General features: G+C 40.4%; 1 protein-coding gene across 5 annotated transcripts in view; it reads left to right on the top strand.

Moving 5' to 3' along the window:
• LOC137425479 (serine/threonine-protein kinase DCLK1) overlaps positions 1-20573 on the top strand; it is a 204061-nt gene that overhangs the window by 118426 nt on the left and 65062 nt on the right. For all 5 annotated transcript variants that reach the window (XM_068113969.2, XM_068113968.2, XM_068113967.2 and 2 more), the window contains exons 7-8: positions 15843-15893; positions 17643-17737. In XM_068113969.2, coding sequence (XP_067970070.1) covers positions 15843-15893; positions 17643-17737 — 146 coding nt within the window. The remainder of the gene's footprint in view (positions 1-15842; positions 15894-17642; positions 17738-20573) is intronic.

The raw sequence follows: 20573 nt of genomic DNA, 5'->3' as shown, positions 1-20573 counted from the left end.
GGTACTTCTACTAGTCTACTATAAAAGGAGGTGTGTGTGTGTGTGTGTGTGTGTGTGTGTGTGTGTGTGTGTGTGTGTGTGTGTGTGTGTGTGTGTGTGTGTGTGTGTGTGTGTGTGTGTGTGTGTGTGTGTGTGTGTGTGTGTGTGTGCGCGTGTCTATGTGTGTCATACTTTTTGACGTCAATTAATTAAGTACTATTCAAATGTACCTTTTGAACCTTCAGACTGCTGAGACCACTTAGCTTAGACCTTGGAAGACCCTTTAACACAGATGACCTTTAAGATGACCCAAAAGTCCCCAAGGACCCAAATCACCCAAAAGTCCCCGAGGACCCAAATCACCCAAAAGCCCTTGATGACCCAAAAGTCCTTGATGACCCAAAAGACCCAGATGACCCAAAAGACCCTCGAGGACCCAAAAGACCCAAAACACCCCGAAGACCCAGAACACCCCGAAGACCCAAGACACCCCGAAGACCCAAAACACCCCGAAGACCCAAAACACCCTGAAGACCCAAGACACCCCGAAGACCCAAGACACCCCAAAGACCCCAGACACCCCAAAGACCCAAGACACCCCGAAGACCCAAGTCACCCCGAAGACCCAAGTCACCCCGAAGACCCAAGACACCCCGAAGACCCAGAAGACCCAAAGCACCCCGAAGACCCAAAACACCCCAAAGACCCAAAATACTCTTAAAGGCCCAGAGGATCCAGAATACCCTGAAGACCTAAATGGCCCTGAAGACCCAAAACACTGTAGAAAAAAGAAAATTGTGATCTGTAGGCCAGTGACAAACAAACAAACAAGAAGACGTCATGCGTAGCACGATACTTGCAAAATCCCCCCCTGCCCCCCCACAAAAAAGTTTTCCATTGATACAGCAAACTGTTCATTTCATGAAGATTAAAATTTACAATCTTGATCAAAGCTCTGGTCAACAGGATGAAAAGTGACAATTTTTCAGATGAAAAATGATGATTTTAGAAGTTTGACCTTGAGTTGACCTTTGACCTTTTGACCTCATAAATAGTTGGTTTCCCAATTCAGTGAGGCAATGCACAAATGCTATTATATTTTCAAGTCAATCGGATGAAAATTGATTGGTTTTCAGATGAAAATTGATTTTGGAAGTTTGACCTGGAGTTGACCTTTGACCTTTTGACCTCAAAAATAGTTGGTTTTCCTATTTATTGACACAATGTGCAAATGCTGTTCAATTTCCAAGTCAATCGGATGAAAATTGATTTTGGAAGTTTGACCTTTGACCTTTTGACCTCAAATAGTATGTTTCCCAATTTAGTGACTCAATATGCAAATGCTCAATTTTCAAGTCAATCGGTTGAGAATTGACAGGCTTTTTGGATGGAAATTGATTACTTTTAAAATTTGACCTCCAGATGACCTTTGACCTTTGACCTCAAAATCAATAGGCTTCTCAATTGGGATGATCTAGACAACTTGGTGATGTTTCGTGATGATCGGTTTAGAATTGTGACCTGTAGGCCGGTGACAAACAGACAGACAGACAGAACCAAAAACGCAACCGACCAATATACTTGAAAAATCTTCGATTTTGCAAGTAACAGACAGACAGACAGACAGACAGACAGACAGACAGACAGAACCACAAACGCAACCAGCCAATATACTTGAAAAATCTTCGATTTTGCAAGTAACAGACAGACAGACAGACAGACAGACAGACAGACAGACAGACAGACAGAACCACAAACGCAACTGACCAATATACTTGAAAAAAATTCGTTTGCAAGTAATAACAAGAAAAGGAGCAATCAGAGATTGCAAACCCTCACCAGGATGTATTTTCAGTGGTTTTTTAAGGCTTTTGTGTTAAAACAAATATGGAGGCCGAACCATGTGACCGATGACATCATTATTTTTTTTCTAAACTAATTTATTCCTAGATTATGCTCAAGAAATTTCAGCTTGATCAGATGAAGTTTTGTACTTGTCGAATTATGACGTCATAATGGAGGCACCTATGACATCATCATTAACATATTTTATTCCCCATGGAGAGTTCTTCGCAATGAGCCATGTCTCAATTTTTTCTATTCAGCACTTTCGGAGATATAGAGGTGCAAAGTTTTTCGGTTTTTCCAAGATGGCAGCCGAACCACGTGACCTATGACGTCATAATTATCATTAAAAAATTCTGCAGGTGGAGTTGCACCTATGGTGAAAAATTCCTGTCAATCGGACCAACGGTTGCAGAGAAAATCATATTTATTCTGTGTGGACAAACAAACAAACAAACGGACTCAAATGCAATACCCTCTCCTCTGGTGAGGGTAAAAATATGCCTTCTCTGAAACTGCTTCACCTATCGATGTTAAACCTGTCATGGCTGGTCAAAATGTGATACTTGAAAACAGATGAAGGGATTTAAATTCAAACTTGTTTATTTTTAGGACAGTGAACGATGGCATCTCCCCATTGTGGGATTATGCAGAGGCATATTGGTGACACAGTCGCATTGTTCTAGTTTTTCCATGATTTTTAGGCCTACACAAACATACAGCTCCCGCCAATTACAAAAAAAAGAAGAAAGAAAAATATGAAACGAAATATCAACAGATGTACCCTGACAACTGGGAAAACTATAAAAGACCAGGAAGGTATAATAAAAAAAAGTTGGAGAAATTGGGAGTAGACAAAGAATGCTCTTTGGAATGGCTAAGAGGAGGTCAGCTCAACTGGGATGGAGAACGAATCGTTATAAATGCACAAAACCAAGGACACCACCAATGGCTTCAAGAAAATAGCGGTCAATCGGCCAAGTGTAGGTTCCTCAAAGTAGAAACGGAAAGTACAGTGCATTCAGAAAGTATTCAGACCCCTTCACTTTTTTCACATTTTGTTATGTTGCAGCCTCATGCTGAAATCGTTTAAATTCATTTTTTCACTCATCAATTTACACTCAATACCCCATAATGACAAAGAGAAAACAGGATTTTAGAAAGTTTTGCAAATTTATTAAAAAGAAAAAACTGAAATATCACATTGACATAAGTATTCATACCCTTTGCTATGACACTTGAAATTTAGCTCAAGTGCCTCCCATTTCTCTTGATCATCTTTGAGATGTTTCTACACCTTGATTGGAGTCCACCTGTGGTAAATTCAATTGATTGGACATGATTTGGAAAGGCACACACCTGTCTATATAAGGTCTCACAGCTGACAATGCACATCAGACCAAAAACCAAGCCATGAGGTCGAAAGAACTGCCTGCAGAGCTCAGAGACAGGATTGTGTCGACGCACCAATCTGGGGAAGCCTACACAAAAATTTCTGCTGCATTGAAGGTTTCCAAGAGCACAGTGGCCTCCATAATTCCTAAATGGAAGAAGTTTGGAACAACAAGGACTCTTCCTGGAGCTGGCCGCCCGGCCAAACTGAGCAATCCTGGGAGAAGGGCCTTGGTAAGAGAGGTGACAAAGAACCCGATGGTCACTCTGGCTGAGCTCCAGAGATCCTGTGTGGAGATGGGAGAAACTTCCAGAAGGACAACCATCACTGCAACCCTCCACCGATCTGGGCTTTATGGCAGAGTGGCCAGACGGAAGCCTCTCCTCGGTGAAAGACACATGAAGGCCCGCTTGGAGTTTGCAAAAAAGCACCTAAAGGACTCTCAGACTGTGAGAAACAAGATTCTGTGGTCTGATGAAACCAAGATTGAACTGTTTGGCCTCAATTCTTAGCGGCATGTCTGGAGGAAACCAGGCACCGCTCATCACAAGCCCAATATCATCCCAACGGTGAAACATGGTGGTGGCAGCATCATGCTGTGGGGGTGTTTTTCAGCAGCAGGGACTGTGGGACTGGTCAGGGTTGAGGGAACAATGAACGGAGCAAAGTACAGAGATATCTTTAATGAAAACCTGAAACAGAGCGCTCAGGACCTCAGACTGGGCCGAAGGTTCACCTTCCAACAGGACAATGACCCTAAGCACACAGCCAAGACAACTCAGGAGTGGCTTAGGGACAACTCTGTGAAGGTCCTTGAGTGGCCCAACCAGAGCCCTGACTTGAACCCAATCAAACATCTCTGGAGAGACCTGAAAATGGCTGTCCACCGACGGTCCCCATCCACCCGGACAGAGCTTGAGAGGATCTGCAGAGAAGAATGGCAGAAAATCCCCAAATCCAGGTGTGCAAAGCTTGTCGCGCCATACCCAAGAAGACTCGAGGCTGTAATCGCTGCCAAATGTGCTTCAAGTAAGTACTGATTTAAGGGTCTGAATACTTATGTCATTATGATATTTCAGTTTTTTCTTTTTAATAATTTGCAAAACTTTCTAAAATCCTGTTTTCTCTTTGTCATTGTGGGGTATTGAGTGTAGATTGATGAGGGAAAACATGAATTTAAACGATTTCAGCATAAGGCTGCAACATAACAAAATGTGAAAAAATGAAGGGGTCTGAATACTTATGTCATTATGATATTTCAGTTTTTTCTTTTTAATAATTTGCAAAACTTTCTAAAATCCTGTTTTCTCTTTGTCATTATGGGGTATTGAGTGTAGATTGATGAGGGAAAAAATGAATTTAAACGATTTCAGCATAAGGCTGCAACATAAAATGTGAAAAAATGAAGGGGTCTGAATACTTTCTGAATGAGCCATCTCCTATTAGGATGTAAAAATATGTCAGAGCAGCTGTACACCCAAAGGCACAACAATGTATTTCAAGTAATTCATGGCACATCTGCAAAAAAATTAATATCCCATTTTTTGAAAACTCGTGGAAACGATGAACCAAAAGCAATCACTGAAAACAATCAAGTAATGCTCATGTATGACTTAATGATCCCAGGAAACGTGAATCTAGAAAACAAAGCATTGTGACCGGATATAGTACTGAGGTACAAAAAAGAAAATAAGGCATTGGTAATTGAGGTGTCAGTCCCCAGCGATTTTGGCCCTAATAACACAGAAATCAAGAAAATGACAAAATACCAAACCCTCAAAAATGAAGTGAAAAGATCCTGGAAGCCGACGAGTACAGAAATTGTACCAGTGATTATTGGAGCAACGGGAATGATAAAAAAGAGAACCTCACAGAGATCGTAAAAACCATCCCTGGGAATATTACGACAAACGAACTGCAGTTGGAAGCTGTCCGAGGCTCGCTGATGATCCTCAAAAGAGCCCTCAGAACAAAACTTTGAGAACAAGCAAAAAAATCACAAATTGGTCAATGAACCATGAACCAAACAATGCTTACTCATGGGTGCCGCCAGGGATTTTGGGCCCCATGAAAAGATATCACAATGGGCCCCTATGAAGCACGCATGCACATTTTTTCCCCGACATTTTTGCCAGGAGGTTGAAACAATGCTTATATTTCTGCATACAGTATGGAATTCACTATTTGATGCAAGACTGATACCCACACAAGAAATGTGCTAAAGGCCATCTTTTACAGTCTAAATGTAATTTTAATGGTAAGAATTACAACATACATTAACCTCTTCAATTAAAATAAATTAACTATCATCTTTGGAATGATATAACAAACAAAATAATAAAATGAGCAGCAGAGTATACATACAAGTGTACATACCAAGTGTGGTGATCCAATATCCATGGACATGCCATTTAGTTATCACTGGTCCTTGCTCAGCCTAACACACCAAGAGCCCAGCGCCGAGCCTTGTTGCTCGCAAAGTCACTGATCAAGTCTTTGAAATCCAGTTTTCTAGCCAACTGACTTTCAATGGGCAGCATGGCAAGACTGCAAAGCCTGTCCTGGGACATAGTGGACCTCAAATAGTTTTTTTTTTATATCAGTTTTAGCTTACTGAAAGATCTCTTTTTATTTAATTTAATTTAATTTAATTTAATATTGAGAATTTTAACCTAATGTTCTAATAATTTTTAGGGCCCCTGTCAGTGTAGGGCCCTTGGAATCATCCTAACTTTTCCCCCCCTTACAGCGCCCCTGCCCTTACTGAAACAGATGTGGATACTTCGACACCTGGGAGGACTCCATTCCATCTTATGAAGCCCCTATATGGAGATAATAACCAACGACGCACACTTCTCCTTTTACTAATATATGGACAGGAGCCAAAGTATCTCACTACTGAGGGGTATTTAGTTTCAGGTTCAAATAGAAAATGTTCAGGTCGCACTACTGAAAAAAGATCAGGTTCAAATAGAAAATGCTACACATGAAATTGAAACAGCAACGACTATAGCCCCAATGATTGCAAAGAAGCTAAGGAAAAGTATAAAACGAAATGTCAACAAATATACACTGACAATACTTGGGAGAGCAGGAGAATGACAGCAGAGCAGGAAGATTCAAAAAAGAGCACAACAAATTGGAGGTGGACAAAAGGCTCATCAGATATAGTACTCAGATACAATAAGGAAAAGATGGCCTTGCTAAATGAGGTACCCAGCTTCTTTGGTCTAAATAACGTGAAAATTGGTAAACAAGTAACAGGATGTGAAAAAGAAGTCAAAATAACCTGGAAGCTGGATAGCGCCAACATTGTGCCAGTGAGAGTTGGAGCAACGGGAGTAATAAAAATGAACCTCCGATTTTGAAAACTATACTGGGAGATATTACTAACAACGAACTGCAATTGGAGGCTGTCCGGAGTTCAGTGACGATCCTGAAAAAGAACACCTCAAAACAAAAACTAGAAAACATCTTAAAATGCAAAGGAAGTCCATGTCCTCTTTGTACTTGAACTAAACTTGATGAAAACGACAGTTTAAAAAAATTTGTACATTTTATTATTTTGTGTTTTCTCCATATTCTCATAATAAGGGTTTGTTGAAGATTTAATTAGAAAAGCTCAATTTGTAAAACCGTTATGGCCTGGGCAGACATGCTGAAGTACAACGGTAAATAAATCAACATGGAAGCAATAAAAAAAACTGGGCGTATTGCACTTGACGTTCCGCGGCGGGCCTAATAAGGGCAATTTATAGTTACTGTGATTTTGCCCTTTAACATTTTGACCCAATTTCTAATTATTATTGCTCACATTTAAGACCTTCTTCCTCTGGGTGTTGCAACCTGCAGCTAGGAGTTGCCAGACTATTCCCAAGATTCTGGAATCTCCCCCCTCTGGAACAAACTCCCTCACTCTCTTCAATCCCACTCCTCCCTTCAGGTCTTTAAAACAGCTGTTCGCCACCATCTCTTATCTTTCCCCATCCAAAACCTTGATCTTTTCTACCCTGGTTAATTCACCCCAGATGGGGTGAACAGCCGTTGACTCGAAAAAATGATGATGCTTTTTCTTTGCATTCAGCTTTTTCACGTGTGGAGTCAGCTGTGTAGCCATTTGAGGTAAGGGAGGGGATGGAGGTGGAATAAATACCAGAAACAGATTTGACCAGACACCACCAGGATTTGGAAGAGGGAGATAGGTTTGAGAGTTCAGTCTTGAGAGTGGCGAGATATTGTTTCCTGGCTCTCCTGAGGGTGGACACACACTTGTTTCGGGCTTTGTGAAAGGAAATGATATTTCCTTCCGTTGGATTTGCTTTCCAGGAGGCGAAGGCAAGTTGTTTCTGGGCAACAGCCTCACCACAAGATTCCGTGTACCATGGACGGGAGGAAGGGTATGACAACTGAAGACGAGATGGGATAAATCTGTGCATGAGAGAGAGCAATTTACTTTGAAAGAATTCCCAGGGTGAGTTGATGTCAGAGGCGGTAGAGATGGGAGACCAGTCCAGATGATTGATGGCTGCTGGAAGACCGTGCCAGTTGACCTGAGTGAAATGCCAGACTCGTCGACGCTTAGGAGGCTCTCTGAGAATGGTCAGAGAGATGTCCACTTTAACAAGCACATGATCAGATGAGCCAATTGGAATAGATGAAGAACAACAGACATTTTCAGGGAAGTTAGTCATAACCAAGTCAAGAAGAGAAGATGCTCTGTTGACCGAGATCCGGGTTGGGAAATTGACAGATTGTGTCAGTCCCAGTGAGTCGCAGAAGTCCTTTGCTGAGGTGCCATGGCTGGTGAGAGAGGAGCCTACACCCAGCCAACTGGCATGGTGACAATTGAAATCACCACATACGAGGAAGAGAGAATTGGGATGGGTAGATAGAAGTTGGTCCATATAATCAGACAGCGAGATGTAGATGGAGTCATCACTGTTTGGTGGACGGTACAACACACATATGAACAAGAGGTGGGAGCGAAGGGGAAGCCGTAGCCAGAGGTATTCCTGGGGGTGAGGTGGAGAGAGGGCAGTGCAGGGCGAGTGAGGAAGAGTTTTTTTGATAAAGATAGCAACCCCACCTCCAGGACGAGGCTCAGGTCTATCATACCGGAGGAGGGAGTAACCCGGGAGAGATACCAAGGAATCAGAGACATCATGAAGGAGGAAAGTTTATGTTAAGCAGATCACGTCTGGTTTGTCAGAAGCAACCTGTGTGGAGAGATCAGTCAAGTTTGAGCGAAGGCCCCGGATGTTTGAGGTCCATACTGTTAATGAAGAGGATGGGCGAGCATCGGATACAGAACAGGGGGGGGGGGGGGGAGGAGGGGGAGAGGAGGGGGAGGGTAAGATGTGGAAGAGGAGGAAGAGGTAGGGAGAGCTCTTGAAGGTGTGTCAGAGATTTCAGAATAGCTTTGAGAAAGGGAAGGATGGGGCGGACAAAAGGTTTGATGGTGATTGAGTGAGACACAGTGAGGTGTTATTTGATGAGGGGCTCTTACACGAGTTCGTTCTTACACGAGCCTCGATCTTGTATACAAAAAATAATTTTACAAAATTCTATATTTTAGGTGTGGAACGTAAATCTGGCGAATATTATATCAACACTGACACTTTTTTTATTTTTCATTGTCATTCAGTGTCATTTGCCAAAATCAAAAAGATGGGTGGGTGAACTTTAATGTATTTAGGGCACCACAGGTCAGTCAGGATTTGGAAATCCAGCGGAAGCAGTGAATGAGCAAAACATCTATGTTGTAGAATCCATCATCACTAAAACAGTCGTAATGCAACACCTTCTGGTAAATAAGGTTCCCAAATTGCTATCCCCTGAACAGAAACTGAAAAGAGTGGATGCTTCATAGCAAATTCTATCATTTACAAGAATATGTACAACAAAATTTACAAAAGAAAAACCCCCTCACAGCACCGCTTCGATCAGCAGTTTTATGATGCACCTCGACCTTTGGATTCTAGCCAGAGGTGATCTCAGGTGCTTTGGTTGCATCCAGTTCAGAGAGCATTGTGGAAAAGAGATTAGTATATCAAGAATGTCACCAGTCACAGAAATCAACAAAGTGAAGTCCATGAATTTCAAATCTTAGCTATTCCACAATTCAATAACCAGTAGCATCCATGTCACCATTCTCGTCACCATCCTTTGGGATGATACCAAATCCTTGAACCCCCTCTATGTTCATGCTGTATTGAACGCTTCCCCTATTGAAGGCCTTTGACTCCATCCACCAAGGGTCATTATCCATCATATATTCTTTCCCCTCTGGACTGGCTCCTCTGCCTCACATCTTGTTCAGCTCGATGCCGTGAAAACGAAGGCCTTCAAGATTATTGGCAGCTCCCATAACAAAGCGGGCGGTTTTTATGGGCCTATCACATCGCCATCGCAGACAGGTCGGTGGTCCCTCTGTTTTCTACCACATCCTATCTGGTCTTGTGCACTCTGCTCTTTCTGTGCTTCCCTCCCCACCCCCATATTTCTGCAGGGCACGCACAATCTACCATAAACCCTCTTCTGGTGAAACTACCTAAATTCAGGATCGCCGCTCACCTCAACTCATTCGTTCCTCTTATTCCCGTTTGTGGAACCAACTTGCACATTCTCTTCAATCTCTTTCTTCCCACCAGGTATTCAAGACAGCTGTTCACCACCATCGTCCCTAATGCAAAGCCATAATATTTTCTACTCCTGTTAACCCCCCTTCCTCCCCCAGCCTGGTGTTTGCTTAACAGTTAAGGTGGCTGGCTTTAGATCTTAGGGTCTTGAGTTTGAGCTCCTGTTATGCTGTTTAAATAACAAGTGTGCTGACCCAGCTTGTCATCATTCTGATGGCGGCAAAATGAGTACCAACTTACTGGTAACAGGTGCATTGCATCAGCGGCACAGCCGTACTTCCAGAGATTGATGCAACCAGCAGCCACAGGGTGCATACGAAACAACAACGTCCCCCCTCCCACCCCACCACAAACCCTCCTCCTTACAAATTTCCAGTTTCCTCTCCTTGAGTTTCCTTGTGTGTCCATCTTGTCCACCCTATGCATCCTCTCCTACCCCTCATTCCTCTCCACACCCATTGTTTGTCCAAGTCTTCCTCTATCTTGGCCTTAAGCCCTGTTGTTGGTGTTTCCTCCTCTACTGTTCCTTTGCCTAATATTTTGCATTCTTGTTTCCATCCTGTGTTTGTCTGTTACATCATTAGCCATTCAGTATACTAACTCTTCCACGAGCCTCGCCACTGTGTATACTGCATACAATGTTTTTTAAATATCTGAGTCAAATTTTATGAAATTCTATTTTTTAGGGTTGCTAATCGTAGGTAAAACCGGAAAAAGTAAGATCAGATACATGGTGGTAGAAGACTTGTAGTTGGTAGTCGACAAAAGCTCAAATGATAAAAAGGTTGGTTACAGCCTTGACAGATGGACACACACACACACACACACACACACACACACACACACACACACACACACACACACACACACACACACACACACACAAACGATTTCAAAACCTCATCTGCTGCGCTGTTGGATGGGCCAACAGAAATCCTGTTTAAGATCCACTTGGGACTCAATTTCTGCAATAATTGAGGTAATTCATTTTTCAAACCAAATGTTGAGGGAGGTCTACTCACCACCGGATGAGGGAAGGTGCAGCGACGTTTCGGGCATGTGCCTTTCTTCAAAGCAAGAGATAGAGAAGTGTTCTCTTGCGGTGAGTAACTGCTCATGTAACATTGTTGCTTCACCTCTCCCATGACGGTGAGCATACCTCTCTCATCATTTGGTTAGAAAATGATTATCCTTATTTTTCTGCTCACGCAGATCGACTCTCGTCTTCATATCGATTTGTTTTCAAAAAATTGAGATGGTTATGGTGACCTATTATTGTGGTTGAAGGAGCAGATAATGTTTGAGCTTTGACTTGCCCAAAGCGTAAAATCGTCCACTTTACTTGTTCAGTTTGCAACATTCATATCCTCACCATTGCTTGGTGTGTTGCCATTCGATTGCCACCTGCACATGATGACAACACACGATCTACTTTTCATGAAAATGGATGACAACCTTTTGGCCTCTATCATAAAGCACCACATCAGAATTGCTAAAATCCATGGCCTTATTTTTGCGTAGGGGGTGGAGGAGGTTGGGGAAGGGGATGGGGGTGGGTTGGGAATGGGGATTGTTCCAAACATTTGGCAGTGGAACAGAGGTGTTTGAACATTTTGTTATGAATGTCACATTTCCTTTGAAGTGTACCTTGAGTGATAGGATTTAAAATGATATCCTGCACAGGAGAGGAGGGCCATTTGGCCTCCTCAATTTGAACCATTGGTTCCTCAATTCGAACCATTGATTCCTCAATTTCAACCATTGGTTCCTCAATTTGAACCATTGATTCCTTAATTTGAACCATTGATTCCTCAATTTGAACCATTGATTCCTCAATTTGAACCATTGGTTCCTCAATTCGAACCATTGATTCCTCAATTCGAACCATTGGTTCCTCAATTCGAACCATTGATTCCTCAATTTGAACCATTGATTCCTCAATTTGAACCATTGATTCCTCAATTTGAACCATTGGTTCCTCAATTTGAACCATTGATTCCTCAATTTGAACCATTGATTCCTCAATTTGAACCATTGGTTCCTCAATTTGAACCATTGATTCCTCAATTTGAACCATTGATTCCTCAATTTGAACCATTGGTTCCTCAATTTGAACCATTGGTTCCTCAATTCGAACCATTGATTCCTCAATTTGAACCATTGGTTCCTCAATTCGAACCATTGATTCCTCAATTTGAACCATTGATTCCTCAATTTGAACCATTGATTCCTCAATTCGAACTATTGATTCCTCAATTTGAACCATTGGTTCCTCAATTCGAACCATTGATTCCTCAATTTGAACCATTGATTCCTCAATTTGAACCATTGATTCCTCAATTCGAACTATTGATTCCTCAATTCGAACCATTGGTTCCTCAATTCGAACCATTGGTTCCTCAATTTGAACCATTGATTCCTCAATTTGAACCATTGATTCCTCAATTTGAACCATTGATTCCTCAATTTGAACCATTGGTTCCTCAATTCGAACCATTGATTCCTCAATTTGAACTATTGATTCCTCAATTTGAACCATTGATTCCTCAATTTGAACCATTGATTCCTCAATTTGAACCATTGGTTCCTCAATTTGGACCATTGATTCCTCAATTTGAACCATTGGTTCCTCAATTCGAACCATTGATTCCTCAATTTGAACTATTGATTCCTCAATTTGAACCATTGATTCCTCAATTTGAACCATTGATTCCTCAATTTGAACCATTGATTCCTCAATTTGAACCATTGATTCCTCAATTTGAACCATTGATTCCTCAATTTGAACCATTGATTCCTCAATTTGAACCATTGGTTCCTCAATTTGAACCATTGATTCCTCAATTTGAACCATTGGTTCCTCAATTTGGACCATTGGTTCCTCAATTTGAACCATTGGTTCCTCAATTTGAACCATTGATTCCTCAATTTGAACCATTGGTTCCTCAATTTGAACCATTGGTTCCTCAATTTGAACCATTGATTCCTCAATTTGAACCATTGGTTCCTCAATTTGAACCATTGATTCCTCAATTTGAACCATTGATTCCTCAATTCGAACCATTGATTCCTCAATTTGAACTATTGGTTCCTCAATTTGAACCATTGATTCCTCAATTCGAACCATTGATTCCTCAATTTGAACCATTGATTCCTCAATTTGAACCATTGATTCCTCAATTCGAACTATTGATTCCTCAATTCGAACCATTGGTTCCTCAATTCGAACCATTGATTCCTCAATTTGAACCATTGATTCCTCAATTTGAACCATTGATTCCTCAATTCGAACTATTGATTCCTCAATTTGAACCATTGGTTCCTCAATTCGAACCATTGATTCCTCAATTTGAACCATTGATTCCTCAATTTGAACCATTGATTCCTCAATTCGAACTATTGATTCCTCAATTCGAACCATTGGTTCCTCAATTCGAACCATTGGTTCCTCAATTTGAACCATTGATTCCTCAATTTGAACCATTGATTCCTCAATTTGAACCATTGATTCCTCAATTTGAACCATTGGTTCCTCAATTCGAACCATTGATTCCTCAATTTGAACTATTGATTCCTCAATTTGAACCATTGATTCCTCAATTTGAACCATTGATTCCTCAATTTGAACCATTGGTTCCTCAATTTGGACCATTGATTCCTCAATTTGAACCATTGGTTCCTCAATTCGAACCATTGATTCCTCAATTTGAACTATTGATTCCTCAATTTGAACCATTGATTCCTCAATTTGAACCATTGATTCCTCAATTTGAACCATTGATTCCTCAATTTGAACCATTGATTCCTCAATTTGAACCATTGATTCCTCAATTTGAGCCATTGATTCCTCAATTTGAACCATTGGTTCCTCAATTTGAACCATTGATTCCTCAATTTGAACCATTGGTTCCTCAATTTGGACCATTGGTTCCTCAATTTGAACCATTGGTTCCTCAATTTGAACCATTGATTCCTCAATTTGAACCATTGGTTCCTCAATTTGAACCATTGGTTCCTCAATTTGAACCATTGATTCCTCAATTTGAACCATTGGTTCCTCAATTTGAACCATTGATTCCTCAATTTGAACCATTGATTCCTCAATTCGAACCATTGATTCCTCAATTTGAACTATTGGTTCCTCAATTTGAACCATTGATTCCTCAATTTGAACCATTGGTTCCTCAATTTGAACCATTGATTCCTCAATTTGAACCATTGATTCCTCAATTTGAACCATTGATTCCTCAATTTGAACCATTGATTCCTCAATTTGAGCTATTGATTCCTCAATTTGAACCATTGATTCCTCAATTTGAACCATTGATTCCTCAATTTGAACCATTGATTCCTCAATTTGAACCATTGATTCCTCAATTTGAACCATTGATTCCTCAATTTGAACCATTGATTCCTCAATTTGAACCATTGATTCCTCAATTTGAACCATTGATTCCTCAATTTGAACCATTGATTCCTCAATTTGAACCATTGATTCCTCAATTCGAACCATTGATTCCTCAAGTTGAACCATTGGTTCTTCAATTTGAACCATTGATTCCTCAATTTGAACCGTTGATTCCTCAATTTGAACTATTGATTCCTCAATTTGAACCATTGATTCCTCAATTTGAACTATTGATTCCTCAATTTGAACCATTGATTCCTCAATTTGAACCATTGATTCCTCAATTTGAACCATTGATTCCTCAATTTGAACCATTGGTTCTTCAATTTGAACCATTGATTCCTCAATTTGAACCATTGATTCCTCAATTTGAACTATTGATTCCTCAATTTGAACCATTGATTCCTCAATTTGAACTATTGATTCCTCAATTTGAACCATTGATTCCTCAATTTGAACTATTGATTCCTCAATTTGAACCATTGATTCCTCAATTTGAACCATTGATTCCTCAATTTGAACCATTGATTCCTCAATTTGAACCATTGATTCCTCAATTTGAACCATTGGTTCCTCAATTTGAACCATTGAACCAATTCGCCATTGGCCTCAATTTTGAACCGCAGACAAATATTTTTTGTGACCGCACAAATATTGTTAAGGTACAGAATGGCACTAAGTTTCTAAATACATCACTGTAGGCTGCACTGCAATATTGCTTGGAATGAGAGCAGTGCATTCCAATAAAGAATGGAAAGTCAGATGTCTCCTTTTGAAGCACGTAGTCCTCAACATCGTATTTCATTTCATCGTCAGGCAGGATTTACCTCTCCGCAGTACAGTATACTTGTTCAAAGGATGCCTCTTCCAGATATCATGGATCTTCTACAGATCACAGACACACAGATGATCTACAAACACAGAAGATCCATGATATCTGGAAGAGGCATCCTTTGAACAAGTATACTGTACTGCGGAGAGGTAAATCCTGCCTGACGATGAAATGAAATACGATGTTGAGGCGGTGGCGAAATGACATCCAATGGGTAACGGATTTATTAATCCTGACTGTTGCACTTCTTTGTGAAGTTGAATCGAAGTATTGGAATATTTTAACCAGACTCAGTGGCGGAATGGTTTCGAGTGTCAGCTCTGAGTCTGGGACGTCGGTGGTTCGAACCCCTGCTGAATTATATCAAATAAATGGTACGTGCTGCTTCCTTGCTTAATGCTCGGCATTTAAAAAAAAAAAAAAAGGCACGGACAAACAACCACAAGTTGGCAATACTAGTGCAGGCTTTATGGGCCTAATGACCTCCTGTGTCGAAGTTCCTTGGAAGAGAACTCAGATGAACATTCCAACACAGGAAAAGGTCAAATGCTTATAAGACGTCTTAGGTAAATGAGATGAAGAGGTACAAAAGTATGATTATTTAAATTCTTAATGTCATTATCATAATTATGGACACGTCCTGTGTGTGTGGACAGGACAATATTATTGTTGTTTTTGAACCATTACCCACTTTTTGGGCTATTCCTTTCCATCCCCTTAACCACCGTTTTTGTTGCTGTTGTGCAGTGAGAAGCAGTGGGCACTTGTTCTCTGCACACTCCCCCATCCGCTCCCCCGGTAAGAGCAGCACTTGAACACGAGCAATTCAAGAACGAGCAGTTCAAGTTCATTTAATAACGAGCGTTGTACTTGATGCCTTTCATCCCAACAGTCGAGTTTTCAATCTGCCTTGTTTGTTCGACAGGAAACATTCATTATTTATTTGAAAATTGTGGTTTAAAATTTTTTTTTTAACTACTTATTGATTGTTAAGAATCCGTTTCGGAGGGTTGGATGAGGCATTGACGTGTCAGGCATCATCTTGCAGCTGAAATAGAACTTCTTAATTTTTTTTTCTTCTATTTTGCATAAAACAAATTAAAAAATCATTAAATATTCAATCAAATTGATGAAATGAAATATAAGTGTTAAATTACTATTTTATTAGTTATTATTTCATGATGCGTAATGTATTTTTGTTTTTACTTGCAATCGCTTTAACCTTTCCTGCGTCTGTTTTGTTTTTTCTTTCCCGCTTCATTCTTGCGGAAATATTTCACTTATCTATCAATAGCTTTGGAGATTCTTAGATGCAATTTTCAAGAGGCACATGCACCACTTGTATTATGTGCACTTCTAGCACGACAATTTTTTCAAGCACCACTTGGATGCAATTTCCAAGATGGCGCTTACAGCACAGTGGCAGACCAGTAGCACTTGGGGAATGGGCTGAGGGCCAGGTCAGTCTTGCTCGTTCCACAGACCAAGACTTTCTTTTATTTTCACGATGTAAAACTTTTTTAAATGAAGCTTCACAGCCTTCTGTGCTGTTTAAAAAAAAAAATTTTTTAGCCTTCCACAGGAGCTCACACAATACATGATCGAGGCTCATGGAAGAGTGAGGTTCCGGAGTATATGAACGCTCATTGCGGCATTAGAGCAACGGTTGGTCGCGATGAACGCAAGGGAATGAACGACCAGGAAAAGAAGAGGAGTGAGAAGAAGGAAGAAGGGGGGGGGGGGGTGGGGTGGAGGAGGGAGAATGAGGGGAGGAGGAGCGATGCAGGGAGGAAACAGGACCCTGCAAGTAAGATGGTGGGGCTCGCACTAAAATCTCATCCTCATTTAGCTTATGTATTGCCTTTGGCTATCGGCTATATATTCATTAGTTGCTTTATATTTTCTTACTTTATCAGATGACAGTTACATCAGTTGGATGACAATGTTGAGATTAGGGGATCATATGGACCCCATCCCGACCAGCTGCTTCTATTTATGACTGCTATCAAATGACCAGAGCTAATATTGTGGTCTCTAATATTAACGAATGACTCGATTTGATGTTAATTTGCATTCTTGCTAAATCTTGAATTGTTGAGACAATGTGAATGAAAATCTCAGGAATGATTAATCTCCAAATATGCAAAAAGTAAAGATTGGTTTGAATTTTTTTGATGTCAAAGTTGAGATTTTTTTTTAAGCTGCTGCATTGATGTGATGGGGATCATCACCATATGTTGGGTACAAAGGAGTGGTGGAGGGAAGGAAATTGAATGGATAAGGTGAAGGGAGAGGAGTTAGGAGTTAAAAGCATAGTCAATGGAACACGAGTGGTGGCATCAAAATTTCGCTATTTTTGACTACGTAATATGTGGAAAGCTCCATTCCATATATTTATCATGTGCTATATTTGTGATTGTTTAATTTGGTGTTTTTTGTGTTCACAATAGTATGACTGTTTTTAGAATGGCATTGGCAGCAGGAAACCAACATTTTGCAATGGAACAATGAAAAAGAATATAATGGAAACTTTGATGCCGCCCTTAGTGCCAAGCACCCCAAGCAGCCAACTGTCAACCCCACGTTCAGCCAAATCTCCTAGCCCGTTGTCAACCAGTCCAGGTAGCCTGCGGCGCCGTAAGGTGAGGCTGAGTCTCTCTCTTTCTTTCCTTCTCCTTTCTTTCTTTTTCTATTCTTTTTTCTCTCCATCTTCCTCTTTATTTTATTGTCTCGGCTAATCCCAATATAAGCATTGACCATGTCTCCAATAAATCAAAAGGGAGTAGCAAAACATGAAATGGCAATTAGGTTATAATGCAATGCCATTTATTGCTACCTGATGCTTAATTTGCACTTTTATCAGGTTTGAGCAGATCTCATAAATTACACACATTGTGGCAATAGTAACCCTTTGAAGATGAATGTTTTCGAATTTTTATGTTAGCATGCAGGTTTTGTTTGTTTTTAATCCAGGATGGTTTTGTGTATGTGAAGCTAAATGTCCCCTTTATGAATATTCATGGGTGTTTTCGCTAGTTTTGCTGATGTAATGTGCCGCTGAAACTTTCTGTTGGATGAGAAATTACATCTGCAGTGTACATGTTCGCAATAGAGATAGAGGTTGGTGCATCATTAAGCTGTAATGCATTGATCTTATACAAATAACATATCCAAATAGCATATCCTCTTACACATATCGAAATACCAAATATCCAAATAACCAAATACCAAAAATACCAAAATAACAAATATTCAAATTTGGAAAATATCCAAATACCAAAGGACCAAATAGCATATCATCTTACACAGTATTTCATACTGTCTAACAGACTGGTGCACTTCATGCATTGTTACCTCCGTCACCGAAGGTGGATGGAGGCTATGTTTTCAAACCTGTCTGTCTGTTTGTCTGTCTGTGGACAAGATATCTCAAAAGGTGTAAACGGATTCGGACGAAATTTGGCATAGAGGTGTCACAAGGACGAAATTATTAGATTTTGGTGAAGATCCGGATCCGGCTAGTAGAATTTGGTGGACCGGTTGGGTGTGTGGCAAGGACAAACAGATTCGAAGTTGGTGAAGATCTGAATATGGATTCGGATATGAGAATTATTTAATTTTAAAGAATGATTTTGATTTAAAGTGATTGATTTAAAGTGATTAAGTGATTAAAGATTTGATTAAAGTGATTAATTTAATGATTTAAAGTGATTCTTCATTGGGAGATAGGGCCAAAAACCGATAAATCACAGGATATCTCAGAGTTATGGGCGGATTTGTGCCAAACTTGGTAGAGAGGTTGTCTATGTGACGAGGAAAAATTGATTCAATTAGGGTAAAGATTCGAATCCAGGTACGGATCAGAGAATTATTTAATTTTTAAAAGTGATTCTTCATCATTGAGTGATCGGGCGAAAAGCGATATATGACATGATATTTTAAAAGGTTGTGGATGAGTTATGAGTAAACTTGGGGGAAGAGTTGGTTCGGTGACAAGAACAAGATGATCAGATTTTGGTTCAGGTCCAAATCCAGATCCGGTCTCTCAGTGGAATACAAAATATAAACTGTTCAACCCGGCGGAGGTTTGCGCTCTACCGAGTGCCGTTCTATTTTTCCATGTATTTGGCTTTATTTTGCGAGTCAAATGTATTTTTGATAATACACTTGTGATAATCACATTTTTGCGGTAGGGAACACTGGACTTTGTCATGGAAAGTGTTTGAAATCCAGGAACTGATCTAATCAAAGAGGAGCTAACTTGGTAATGAATATGCCATGAAAGGATGCTTCAACATCCTCAAGATGGTTTTATAGTCATTTATTTATGTTGAACTTGAATCTGTATGTAGTTGCTTTTGAAGCGAGCACGTCATGGCCCGTTCAAGTGGCTTTCTTCAACTTGCCCTTCCCTTGCTGTTACAAACTTGATCAAACTGGTCTCCAAGCATTACACACTTTGAGCAACCTTGTGCTGCTTCCAGAAAAACCAAGCGTAACATCGAACGTAGTTCAAAATGATTCCTCGTTGCCTGGGCAGGCCGACGTTTGGGCATCCATTTTGATGTTGCCGCGCATACTAAAGAGCCCCCCTTGCCCTTGGGGTTGTTGCGACGTGCAGTGCATATGTTATCACGCGATTCTTTCTTAATTTCCCAGCTCAATGTTTCGATAAGAATGAACAGATTTTCCACCGTGTCCAGTAGAATGCTCATCATTATCGATTCAAAATGTCGTGTCTCGTAAGAATTTGTGATGAACTTATTATTTTGAGATATATTGAGTAAACATTTATGCCATCTGTATTGAAGGAAAGGACCACGGGTTCCTGTATCCATTTATAGATATGAGGGGTTAGGACAACAAAGTAGGATATTTATCACAAAGTTATTCCAAGTTGTTCAAAGCAGATAGATTTGATTGGTATTTATATCAATATTATTATAGTTGACGCATTAATGCTGATATCAAAATTTTACTAACATGCCGATGACCAATATTTACATGCCCAAATAAACCGATACTGATACTGATATTTAACACAAAATGAGGCAATTTGTGTAAGTTAGCCAAATCAACATTATTTTTTAGCGAATTATCAACAAAAGCCAGCAGACTATTTGTCAGCCAATGGGCTGTTAAACTCAGGAGCTTATCCCACTACTCCAAATGTTGATAGTGAAACTAAATCAGAAAATGGTGCAACCTCTAACTTCACACCCTTGTAAATTCAGGTGATAGCTGCCTGTTGTACAGCGTCTTTCCACGTTCGAGAATCCTTACTATAATTAATGGACGTGTGTGTGTGTGTGTGTGTGTGTGTGTGTGTGTGTGTGTGTGTGTGTGTGTGTGTGTGTGTGTGTGTGTGTGTGTGTGTGTGTGTGTGTGTGTGTGTGTGTTACTTGCCGGAATCGTATGTTGATCGGTTGGTTTGTTTGTCTGTCTGTCTGTCTGTGCGCAGCACTACGTCTACGTAGA

This window comes from Myxine glutinosa, chromosome 4 (assembly GCF_964187855.1).
Source record: "Myxine glutinosa chromosome 4, kmMyxGlut1.1, whole genome shotgun sequence".
In the NCBI taxonomy this organism is placed as follows: Eukaryota; Metazoa; Chordata; class Myxini; order Myxiniformes; family Myxinidae; genus Myxine; species Myxine glutinosa.
The sequence above is the reverse complement of the archived record's forward strand: the minus strand, read 5'-3'. Positions and strand labels throughout refer to the sequence as shown.